Source organism: Ambystoma mexicanum, chromosome 7p (assembly GCF_040938575.1).
Source record: "Ambystoma mexicanum isolate Mex_15411 chromosome 7p, UKY_AmexF1_1, whole genome shotgun sequence".
Classification (NCBI taxonomy): Eukaryota; Metazoa; Chordata; class Amphibia; order Caudata; family Ambystomatidae; genus Ambystoma; species Ambystoma mexicanum.
This window is the reverse complement of record NC_090939.1, coordinates 176901713-176915024: the sequence shown is the minus strand read 5'-3', so window position 1 is coordinate 176915024 and position 13312 is coordinate 176901713. Positions and strand designations below refer to the sequence as shown.

The following is a 13312-nucleotide window of genomic DNA, read 5'->3' as shown; positions in this document are numbered from 1 at the left end:
AACCATTTAAATTGTTGAGTGTTGTCGTCATTGCATTAGATAGGTGTACCCAAAAACAAACATTGTTCTGATCGAACATGAATGATATATATCCACATAAATATTGGAGCCGAAAAACATTATTCTATGGTGTTAAACATGCAACAGCCTAAATGGAGTTAATTTTGATGGTGCTGTCACTGTGTTGAATAGGTATGTCCAAAAAGCACCCTATCTGCTGGTAAAGAAAAATAAGTCATTGTCACAGGCCGGACAAAAAAGGCATGGATAATTTAATTAGAACCAACACGCTGGCCATGGGTTTATTGGTTGTAGAAATGTTTCCATTCCACAGAAATATTCAACCTTGATTTATCTGTGTCAAGTTGATGGACTAGTTGTTGTTCTAGCCTTGTCAAAGCTTTGTCTATATCCCCACCTCTTTTTTGTGGAGTGAGTTGCTGGATGATGGTCCAGGATATGTCATCGTTGGTATGTCCTAGTCGGCTATAGTGGTCGACCAGAAGTTTGTCTTGAATCTTGTTCTTGGTGCAGGACCTGTGTTCCGAGATCCGCTGTTTAACTGGTCTTATGGTTTTGCCTATGTATAGCAGATGACATGGGCATAGTATCCCGTAAATGACGAACTTGCTGTTGCAGTTGGTATGGGTTCGTAGAGTCCGGTTGTAACCCTTGTATTCAAAAGTTTTTGTGGGGCTAGTGTGGCGGCATACTATGCCCATGTCATCTGCTATACAGACTGTAGTGGGGACTTGCCAGTCTAGGCCGACCTTTGCGGGTCCGGTAAGTCCCCATTGAAAAGGCAATCCCCATTCCCATTTGAGCCCCTATAGAGCTCAATCGGAATGGGGAGGGAGCTAATAACGGTACCGCAATCTGCGGTACCGTTATTTGCTCCCTGGTCCCTTTGCGGCTCCCGCTAAGGCCGCCTGGTAAAACCAGGCGCCCATAGCGGGACCCGTAACGGACCTCGGAATAGGGCGCAAAGGGATTACTGGCACTTTTGTCCTTAATGTTGCCCAGTATCCCTTTGCGCCAGGGTCGGAATGAGGCCCATAGACTGCAAATGTTTGCAGCTGCACCCAAATCACAGAGTTGTCATTCATGTCACTGTGGGCACATGAAAAGTGAAAGGCAAACCCCAGCTTTATCAACGTCCACAATAAAGCAGGGACAACAGCATACAAGCATAAAAGGTCGTAGCTCCCAGAGTTTCCATACAAAAACAGCTTATAAAATGAACTCTCGTCAAACTGAAATCATACTGTAATCTTTGTTACCAAAACCACTGGGGGGGGGGGTGATTGGTAAAAACGGAAAATTATATATGTATTCTATAAAGGTTAAACTTTTAATTGGCTAATAACAATCTGATGGCTCATCCTGAGACCACCTCTAAATTGATAACAGTAAGAGGACATCATCTCTATAATATACTATTGGTTGCTAATAGACGTACTGGGTGGCCTAACATTGGGGGTTCTGATTGGTTGGCTGTTACTGACCAACCTTGGGCAACTGACAGGTCCTCACGACATAAGCCAAACAGGACTATGGGGAGAGCAGTCCGGGGACTGCTTTCCTTTCAATTAAAAAAGATACCATCCCTTATTAGTAGGCCATGAGCCAAAGTAATTTCCTTGTACTCAACCTGTGTGGCGCCTCATGTCTGAGAATATGCATGAGGAATGAGGCAGGTGTTATATCTGTGCCGATTGCTAATGAATAAACAATGTTCTTCAATTATGGGTCATGTGTGCTGAGACCACATTTGGAATTATTTTCCCTGCATATATGGGGATTTTAGCTAATATTAGTGCAAGTTTTATGATTTTCTCTACTAAGGGCGCACTCTTGGACTGTTCTTCATGGGATCTTTGGGCTGATAATTATCCTGCACCTGGCCTACAAAGAAGGGTTGTTCTTTTTAATTAATATAAAAATTTGTAGGTTGTCTTGGCAATTATTATCTTGTGCTTTCTCTGAGATGTTCGGATACTCCCTAATTTCCAAGTAACCTTGTCTTGGTCTGCCTACAGGGATGTCATTTAGGGGTAACCAGGGGTCGCAACTGTGACCCCTGAGGCCTCCCTTGCTGCCCATGTGGTCTCCCTTGCTACCCTTAAAAAATGAAATAAAAAAAGTTTTTAAATGGAAGCTCTTGCGTTGGGGCCAGCACCATGCGACTCTTTGTTTCTGGAGTGGCTGGCTTTCTTGTGAAGTCTGCTTAAATAATAGGGGGTTTAGCAAGTGTACCACTTTGAGCCGTGACCCTAAATAAGAAGGAATAGGAATAACAAATAATTTGTCTTTCTGGAATTCTATACAATAATCGCTAGACTCATTAAAGGTTTATTTCAGGCACACTTCAGGGGGTGAGTCACTGATTTAGTCTGTTCCTAAACACCTCAAATTTACAATGCAAATAAAAACTTCCAAAAAGCATTTAGAGTAGAATAAGCATAAATTTCGGACTATGTGCAACTTTTTGCAAGTTGCAGTTATAGCATGTTTTCTTCTGCTGTTGTCTCTGTTGGATCATCAGCATTCCAACATTCCATCCCGGTGTCCTCGGTCACTTGACGAAATCCTTATGCCTAGAAAATTGTGTGCAGTGTACACATGTTTGACCATAGCACATAATGTGGCCCTGGATTTCATTGTACCACAATGAATGCCTGTAAAATAGCTATAGCCGGTAAAATAGCTCAGTGGGTTTAGCGCTTGCTGCAGTGATGTGTGTGCGATTGTCTGGTTGCAGGTTCGAATCCCGGCAGGGTCAACTCAGTCTTTCATCCTTCTGAGGTTGATAATTTATATATTTGTTCTATATAAAGCGCGTAAGTGCTATATAATGACACATCATTATCATTTGGCTGTGGACGTCTACTTGCATTCACAGTAATTTGGTAATATCGGCCTCTACACACAGATATTAATGATACATATGGTGATCCATTTTTGTATGAAATGTATATCACATTACAGTGATATGGTAACCATTTATTTCGTAGCGTACTTAGGAACAATGCCATGTGATGCCACTTCCTGTTTTGTCAAGGGGTGAAAGGTCATGTTCCATCACTTCCTGTGATGTCAATTCAGGGTGGGGTCAAATTACATAATTTCCTGTGATGTCATCAGAAGTCAAGGGTCCTGTGACATCACTTCTGCTACCCCTGGCATTTCAGTGAAATGACGTCCCTGTCTGCCTACCTACTGTCTGAGCTCTGAACAGATCTGTATTTCTGTGATTTTAGCGTTTTGAGGTTTTGTGAAGTTTTAGGGCCTTTTAGTCAATTAGAAGGTTGTTGTGGCTTCCATTTTGGGAATGCTGGCTACCCCTAAGTGGTGCGTTTCTATGTTAGTGCTCTATATATGTGTGATGTTCATATTGCATTGAACGTTTACATTGCTTTTGTTAGTGTTGTTTGTGTCTTATGGATGCCATGTTAGTATTCTTCATGTATAAATGCATATTTGACCTAGTATTTACCATCTTTGTGTTGTGTGCACTTTTGCTTTGTGTCTAATGTATGCATATGCAATATTGCGATGTTAGTATGGTTTTACTCGTGCCATCTTCAGGGTCTTGGAAATATGGTAAGGAAAACAAAAGTATTTAATTATAAACCTACCGAACTGAACTGTTTTCTCAGCAAAATTAATTTTTTTGACTGTACATATTACCACATCCCCGAAACATCGAATGTGTTATAGAGGACACAAACTTGATTAAAAGATTCTTGGTTTTAAAATATATTTATGTTTTGTTTGTCTTAACAGAATCTTCCAAAACTACCTCTGAGAAACCAGTGTCACACGCACTTACATCAAGCCAGAATCCTGGAGAAACAACAGATGATCAGGGACGTACATTGTGGACAACAGCATTGACAAGCAGAGCATCCTCATTAACCAGCACTACCGAAAAAACAACATCTCCTATTCTGACTTCCAATCCCTTATCTTCGATTACGCCAGCAAGCGGAGCACAATCTGTTTCAGGCACCGCCGGTGATACCCTCAACACTCATGTGGCTGATACCACAACAACAACTGCACTGTTTACAACTGTCACCAACAACTTTCCATCAAGGATTTCTGAGGTCACAACAATTACATCTGCATTGCCTGCAAGTAGTTCAGCAGAACTAGGCACTACCGGAATTGAGACAAAGCCTATTTTCACAGCAGAGGCGTCCTCTACTCTCTATCCTTCCTCAAAAGCAACACACACCATAACTGCAGTGTTAGGGCCCAGCACTGTGTCCACAGTAACCAGTCGTAGTCCTGAAAGTTCTGCGTCAAGCAGTACTGAGATTGGGGATGTCAGTATAATGCCTACAGCCACCTCCGTTCTAGTTACAACTCAAACAACAATAGCATCTGGAAACCTTTCTTTGACAACTAATAAGAATTCTGAATCCCCTATGTCTACTATGAGTATACCTACAGCTGTCGATGGAACATCATTTTCTTATATCTCAACTGGAACATCAACACACTCAACTCCTGTGGCAAGTGCAACATCTGAATCTACCACCACAGGCTTTCCTGCATTTGAAAGTGTAAGTGCAACATATATCATTAATATTTCACCAGAAAATCCACCAACCACATTTCCAGAATCTATCAGTGAGACTTCAGTTTCTTCTGCCACTAGCACCAGCCAGTCAACATCTCCCCACACATCATCTTTTCCTTTTGTTTCACCGAAAATATCAACAACTACAATTAGGGGAACAATGGCTACTGTGACCAATGGGACTTCTGAAGCTCCTAGCACCAGTGCTGTCAAGTCTACAACTGTTAACACAAAATCTTTTTCTTTGGCTTCATCTGAACCACCAACATCTACAATTGGTGGAACAGTGGCTTCTGTGACCAGTGGGGCCTCTGAGGCTTCCAATACCAGTGCTATCCCGCCCACAACTGTTAAAACAACATCTATTCTTTTTGATTCATCTGAAGCACCAACAACAGCAACTGGTGAAACCATGGCTATTGTTACTAATGGGAAGAGTGAAGCTTCTACCTCCAATGCCATTATATCTGCAACTGTTAATACATCATCCTTTGCTTATGTTTCCTCTGAAATACCACAAACTACAATTAATGGAACAATGGTTACTTTGGCCAATGTGACTTCTCAAGCTTCTACCACCAGTGGTATCACACCTAATGCCATTAAAACAACATCTATTCATTTTGGTTCACCAGAACCACCAACAACTGCAATTAGTGGAACATTGGCTATTGTGACCAATGGGACATCTGAGGTTTCTACTGCCACCAGTGGTATAACATATGAAACTGTTAAAACAACATCTATTCCTTCTGAAACACCAACAACTACATTTAATGGAACAATGGCTACTGTGACCAATGCGACTTCTCAAGCTTCTACCACCAGTGGTATCACATCAAATGCTGTTAAAACAACATCTATTCCTCCTGGTTCATCAGAACTGCCAACAACTGCAACTGGTCGAACATTGGCTACTGTGACCAGTGGGGCCTCTGAGGTTTCTACTCCCACCAGTGGTATAACATATACAACTGTTAAAGGAACATCTATTCCATTTTATTCTTCGGAAAATCCAACAACTACAATTAATGGAACAATGGCTGCTGTGTCCAATGCAACTTCTCAAGTTTCTACCACCAGTGGTATCACACCTAATGCTGTTAAAACAACATCTATTCCTTTAGACTCACCTGAAACAACAACAAATGTAACTGGTGGAATATTGCCTACTGTGACCAATGGGACTGCTGAAGCGTCTACAATTACTGCTTTCAAGTCTACAAGTATGTATGTCACACATATGACTTCTGTGTCAGAGCACACAGAAACAACAGTTGATAAAACTATGTCTTCTGTGAGCAATGAGACATCCAACACATCTCCCACTGATAGTACTATATCTTCAACTGCCAACACAACACCTGTTATGTTTGCTTCCTCTAAAACACCAACAACAAAGATTCCTGAAACCGTCACTACAGTGATCAGTGGAATTTCTGAAATGTCTACTACCAGTAGCAGTAAATCTACAGCTGTTGGCACAGTGTCAAATCAAACAGTAACAATGGAAATTCCTGAAACCACAACTGCAACTGTTGAAGTAACTTCTGAATTGGCAGTCAGCAGTGCTACATATCCTGCATCTGACAATATATCTATTCCCATCATTTCAATTAAGCCATCAGCCTCTTCACCTACTTCAATTTCAAAGTCTGCAGCAACCATATCCACATACACAGCTTCTGTAATCAATGGAACTACAACCAACACCGTAAATCCTATAAGTGACAATACAACTTCTTTGTCATTTATTTCAACAGAAACATCAACTGCTGGTACACCTAAAAATGCAACTACAGCAGTTAATGGAACGTCTCAGGGCATTATTATTATTTCAACATCATCCACTACCAATTCAACTTCTGCAACTAATGCACCCAAATACATATCTTCAACTACAAATCCTGCAACTGATGATGCAACTTCTTTCCCGCTTATTTCAACTAAAACACCAACTGCTACTTCTTTTAAAAACACAACTACATTAATGAACGGAACATCTCATGGTGTTATTAAACCGACATCTTCGTCTTCTCCCAATTCACCTTCTTCAACTACTGTACCCAAATACATATCTTCAACTACAAATCCTGCAACTGATGATGCAACTTCTTTCCCGCTTATTTCAACTAAAACACCAACTGCTACTTCTTTTAAAAACACAACTACATTAATGGAAGGAACATCCCATGGTGTTATTAATTTGACATCTTTGTCTTCTCCCAATTCAACTTCTACAACTACTGTACCCAAATACATATCTTCAACTGCAAATCCTGCAACTTATGATGCAACTTCTTTCCCGCTTAATTCAACTAAAACACCAACTGCTACTTCTTTTAAAAACACAACTACATTAATGGAAGGAACATCTCATGGTGTTATTAATTTGACATCTTTGTCTTCTCCCAATTCAACTTCTGCAACTACTGTACCCAAATACACATCTTCAACTACAAATCCTGCAACTAATGATGCAACTTCTTTCCCGCTTATTTCAACTAAATCACCAACTGCTACTTCTTTTAAAAACACAACTACATTAATGAACGGAACATCTCATGGTGTTATTAATTTGACATCTTTGTCTTCTCCCAATTCAACTTCTGCAACTACTGTACCCAAATACATATCTTCAACTACAAATCCTGCAACTTATGATGCAACTTCTTTCCCGCTTATTTCAACTAAAACACCAACTGCTACTTCTTTTAAAAACACAACTACATTAATGAACGGAACATCTCATGGTGTTATTAATTTGACATCTTTGTCTTCTCCCAATTCAACTTCTGCAACTACTGTACCCAAATACATATCTTCAACTACAAATCCTGCAACTTATGATGCAACTTCTTTCCCGCTTATTTCAACTAAAACACCAACTGCTACTTCTTTTAAAAACACAACTACATTAATGGAAGGAACATCTCATGGTGTTATTAATTTGACATCTTTGTCTTCTCCCAATTCAACTTCTGCAACTACTGTACCCAAATACATATCTTCAACTACAAATCCTGCAACTTATGATGCAACTTCTTTCCCGCTTATTTCAACTAAAACACCAACTGCTACTTCTTTTAAAAACACAACTACATTAATGAACGGAACATCTCATGGTGTTATCATTTCGACATCTTCATCCAGTACCAATTCAACCTCTGCAACTACTGTACCGACATACACCTCTTCAATGATTAATGGAACGGTGACACATGTCAACAGCAATACCAAGTCTGTCAACAGTACGTCATCTTCAGCTATTTTGAATTCAACCACTATTTTGACAACAAAGACGACTACCATCAAAACTGCAATGACCAATGGCACCTCCAGTACTGCCAAACCTACGACTACCAAATCGACATCTACAACCACTTTGTCTACATCAACTGCCATTATTCCTCAGCCCTGCAGTAAGTATATTACCCTTCATTTAAATGCTGTATTTACCAAAGCCAAATCCATTAAGCACTCTAGTATGAAAACAGTGAAAATCAGTTATAATTATACAAATGACCAGTCTATGTATATTTAAAAAAAAATGCAGAATTTTTGTTTTTTCAGCAATTTGTATTAAGCTTTGTAATGGATAAATACAGAATATAATCATCGACAATTAATCATTGTAATACTTGCTAACCAATAAGCCAATATAAAAATGTAAGTTGAGTTCACAATTAAAAGGCACAATGTAGTGTATCAAGGTTAGAATAAATTCCTTGCAAAACTCTAACATCAGAATTCATACTATCAAATTATGAGAAATATAAACCTAAAAGGACTACTGGAACACACGAAAAGAACACACCAGACAGGACAATATAGAAGGAAGAACAAAAAAAAACTGAAACTGAAGCAACAAATTAAAAGGACTGCAGATTAGTTATTTTAATCTCTTGAGTGTGGCAGTTCAATAATTTCCTATTTAAATAAGGACATACGTGTACACCCTCAGCACGCAAAGATTTAACAGCATATATTGATGTTTACATTATAAGTAGTGTGATTAAGATACATGAGACCATTCCCTTCCTCTAACTGATTGCTCCTTTGACATCTCACTTTCTTTTCACTCGGAATATGGTCACATAGGCTGCTAATGGGAAGCGGTAGAGTGGTGGAGGCAGGCAAGGGTGAACAGGACAGTATCAGGGCAGGCTCAGGCACCAATGAGTGGAACCAGTGAAGCACCAGTGAAAAGGATATTCTTACCCACAGTCATGGAGCAACTGAGAGTGAACATTGCGTATCTCTTGCTTGATATAAACCAAACAAGAACACCTTAGCCTGAAAAAATCATCAAACGAACAAGCAAGTCATTTTTGGGATACGCTATGTTTTTTGCATGTCCAGATAAAAGTGAAGGAAAGTCAAGGATTAAAGGATCAGTGTGGAAAAATGATGAATATTTTAATCATTTTTCTTTTGGTCTAAAGAATGCTTCAGCAAATGCGGAATGGAATTGAATCATATGTTACAGCATATGGCTTTAAAATAAATATGGTTAAAGGTGATACAATTTGCAGTAACCTTGATGCCCACATTTCACTGACATTTGCAAGAGGGTATCAGTCAGCGAGTTAAGCTAGAGCAGGTTCTCAGGGTAATGGCGTAACGCAAAATGGCCCCTACAAGATGGGCTGAGCGACAGCAAACAGCCCCTCCATCCAGACACACACATGCAGGTCTGGGTACAATCTGGAGGGCCATTGAATAGCCGGACCCACCCAACACCACAGAGTCAGCAGGCTCTTCCTCAGAAGATAGACTCTGTTAGAATGAGACCTGTTCAGATCATACCGTAAACATTGACAAACCTGCCGCCAAATAGATAACGTGTGATTCATCCCTATCACTCTCTTCACAGACCAACGCACCCTTACTTTCCAGTTGAAGAACGTCAACAGCGAGGTCATCCATTTCAGCTGGAACTCGCTGGGGAGCACAAATGACATAGTGTATAATGTGAAATTGTACAATACCAGCGGGCCGATGAGAAGTGAGAACACACGAAACAGAGAATACACCTTCAATGGCCTCTTACCATCGACCAACTACACCATATCGGTTGAGGGGCTCAGCTGCACTCAGAAAATTGTCCAATCGATAACCATCATGACGGGTACGTATCTTCTAATGTGCAGCGTTGTCCCTGAAAATGTACTCTGCAGAGCATGTTGTTATGCCTAGTTTTACACACTTTACTTTACACATTAAGACACCTTGATTCAACATATTCAATGGTGGATGTATTACAGTTGCATTGCTGGTGTTGAGGTATGAATGTTATGCCATTTTGGTTTTGAGATCATGCACAGACAGTTGCCCTTTCTTGGTAAGATGCTTCTTCAATAGAATTGTTTTGAACATGTTCTGGAAGTGCAGACATTCTGGACTTGATCTCTGATTTTAAGGATAAGAATTCGAGGAGACAATCCAGAGGTAGGGTTTACAAATATGAGGCAGAGCTTTCGTTTAGAGGTATTTATGGGGATGGTTCACTCTTCTTTGACAGACTCAATTCTTCCAGATGGCCCGTGTCCTGAGTCTGTCATACTCATTGCAGTTGAGTTATGGGAACATTTGTTTCACCCACAACCCATATCTTTCTACAGGTACCAGAAAGGTAAGAGGCCGGGAATTATGGAACAGTCAATTATTACAGGAGCATCATGTGGCTGTCAACTACAACTCTATCTCCGTCCGCCATGGTCGCTCAATTGCCTGGCGTGTATCTACTTAAATTACGTATTAGTTTTGCACTCAATAAGATTTGTTGACCGGCTACTTGCATCAGGATTAAAGCCTCTTCTAATGCCATCTCCTTCCGATGTCATCAGGGAAAAAAGACTTGTGTCTGGTGCCACTTGCTCTGATGCCATCTGGAGATGTCATCTGGAGAGAGCCAAAATATGTGAGATGCCAGTTTTCCCATTCCTGCGGGATGATTCCAGTAACAGAAAGGGCGGCCACTCTTCAAGCAGTGCATTATACGTGTACTTCACACATCATGATATGATATGGTATGATATGATATGATATCGTATGATATGATATGTCATATATAGCGCGCCTATACACAAGCATTTCAAGGCGTGACAAGACAAGGTAGGGAAGACAGAGGGAGGACAAGACAAACAATTTTACTAGGCCTTGTGTCATTCAGATTGTTCAAGTGCGACAGCACAAAGTGCAGGGGGGAACAGAGTGGGGAAGTGCCAGGGAGAGGGAGGTGGGAAGTGCAATCAGGGCAGCAATTGCTCTGAGTAAGTGCAGCCAGGGCAGCGTGGCTCTGGGTAAGTGCAAGGAGGCAGGGCACTGTAGAGGTTACAGTTACAGACCCTAAGTGGGCAGTATGCCCGGAGGCAGTGCAGTGGAGACTGATAATGGATGAGCCTGGTACCCAGTGAGGCTCAGAGGGTAGCCATGCAACCAGTCGGCACAGCAGCCAGGTAGGTCAGCAGGGGAGGGAGAGAGGGAGGACAGAGGAGAAAGGGAAGCTCTTGAGTTGCTTGCCGAACTTCAAGTGGTCTGGATCAAGTTTGAGAGGCGTAGGGAGACAATTCCAGAGGGAGGCACATGCAGTGGAGAGAGATCTACCCCCCACTCCCTGCCTGGAGAAGCATCTGACCCTTAGAGAGTTGGAGGTAGCTGAGCGAAGGGCTCAGAACGGAAGGTACTTTGGAAGAGAGAGTTGGATGTAATGCAGGCCTCAACCCCAGAATGCCTTCTGTATGATGCAGAGGGTCTTGAACTTAATCCTTGCAGCCACAGTGATCCAGTATAGAGAATCCGGAGTTGGAGAAATACGGTCCCTGGGCTTGAGGCCAAGGATAAGTCTTGCAGTCCTGTTCTGGATTAGTTGAAGAGGGCAGAGAGGAGAGGAGGGCAGATTGAGAAAGAGGCTGTTGCAATAGCCCAGCCTAGAGAGAACCAGGGCCTTGGAGACAGCAAGCTTCTCGGGGAAAGTGAGAAAAGAAAGAATACCTCTGAAGAGGTGCAACTGGTAGCGGGCCTTCTTGGCAATGTCCGTGATGTGAGGAGAGAAGGAGAGAATGGAGTCGAGGAAGACAACCAGGTTTTTTGTCTCACAGGAAGGAGAAGGAAGAGGGCCCAAGTAGTGCGGTCAGAGTGAGAGAGGGAAAGCTGGAGAACAGATCCCGATGAGAAGAATATCCATCATACTGCCATTAAGGCATAAATCGTTGGAGGCGCACCAATCCTGAATTGCAGATAGGCATTCAGGAATGAGAGAGATAGGAGAGGAGGCTGAGGGGAACCTGAAGAGATCTGAGTGTCCTCCCCAAAACACTGAAATTTAGAGGAGAAGGTAGAGATCATGTGGGCCAAAGAGACCAAGTAGATATGGAACAGTCAGAGTGAGAGGGTAGAACACCACATGTGGAGAGGGAGGTGGTGGAAAGGACCCAAGTTGGACCCGGGAGTGTCGGTCCAGAAGGAAGGATGTCAACCACTCCAGGGCCTGATCCGTGATGCCCAGGTTCTCGTGGAGTCGAAAGATCAGGATAGTGTGATTGGCCATGTTACAAGCAGAGGAAAGGTCAACAAGGATGAGGACAGAAGGAAGGCTGGAGTCAAGATTAGAGAAGAAGCTGTCATGATGGATGCACTTGTGACTGTAGGCTTGTTATCGTTCCTCGTGCTTCTTACAAAAGTCTAAAACCAAGGCCATCTCTCTGAGCCAAATCATGGTCATTACCAATGTGGACAAGTTTTCCAGCTGGCCTTTAATGTCTTTTTTGATTTACTATCAGCAACAGGGGGCCTGTGATCCTTTGCTAACAGGGAGCATGCAAGAGTTTATGGCTTGCTCCTATATCAGGTCAAGCCTTCTGGGATCCTTACTTTAAAGGCAATGGGCCTCATTACAACATAGGAAATGAACGGTGAAATGAACCGTAAGGGACCGGCACCATTCATTCCAGGCCGCCACATTACGAGGTCTGCAGCGGATGGCCAGACCAGACGTGCAGAGAGGGACTCGCTAGCAGACCAGTATGCTAACAACGGGTCCGTCATTAACGGGCCCGTTGTTAGCATCCTCCCCATTCCCATTGAGCCCTATGGGGGCTCAAATGGGACTGGGAATGTACCGGGTCTGGGTCCCATGAAAGGAAATTACCGGGCCCTCCAAGGTCGGAATAGCCCGGAAAGTCCCCTTTTGCGGGATCTGGTACCCGGTTTGGGGGTAGCCATGCCCCTAAAAACAGCATGGCTACCTCCAAACTCGTAATGAGGCCCAATATATTGGGCCTCATCAGAAGCTTGGTGGTATCCCGGCCGTAATTCCACCGGGATACCGCCAACACAAATAGCATTACTGCAACTCTGCCCGGCACTATTAGCGCTTGATACCGAGTTGTGCTAAGGCTGTAAATCCCAATTTTGTTAAGAATCCATATGACTCTATGGATCATTTTTGGCACTACGTAACAGCGCTGCAGTAATAGCACCGAAATGGGTGGAAAGTGTCAAGATTTACCTCCTGCTAAATTAGCCTTACAGCCGCATTTGTTCCACTCTGCTCAACACCTGATGAGGTCCATTATCCTTTCAGAGCAGAACATTATTTTGGTTTTGCCCTCTCAGTGGGGTTCTTGCCGCGGGCACTCTTCTGGAGCTGTGAGAGACTCTCCCGTCCTCACTGAGTGGCCTTCCCCATGTGAACTGAGCAGTTGTAAGATGTACTCTTTT

General features: G+C 42.4%; 1 protein-coding gene across 1 annotated transcript in view; it reads left to right on the top strand.

Moving 5' to 3' along the window:
• The window catches only part of LOC138525808 (serine-rich adhesin for platelets-like), a 351204-nt gene that overhangs the window by 286054 nt on the left and 51838 nt on the right, over positions 1 to 13312 (top strand). The window contains exons 3-4 of the mRNA XM_069636018.1: positions 3787 to 8010; positions 9465 to 9719. Of these exons, the coding sequence (XP_069492119.1) occupies positions 3787 to 8010; positions 9465 to 9719 (4479 nt within the window). The remainder of the gene's footprint in view (positions 1 to 3786; positions 8011 to 9464; positions 9720 to 13312) is intronic.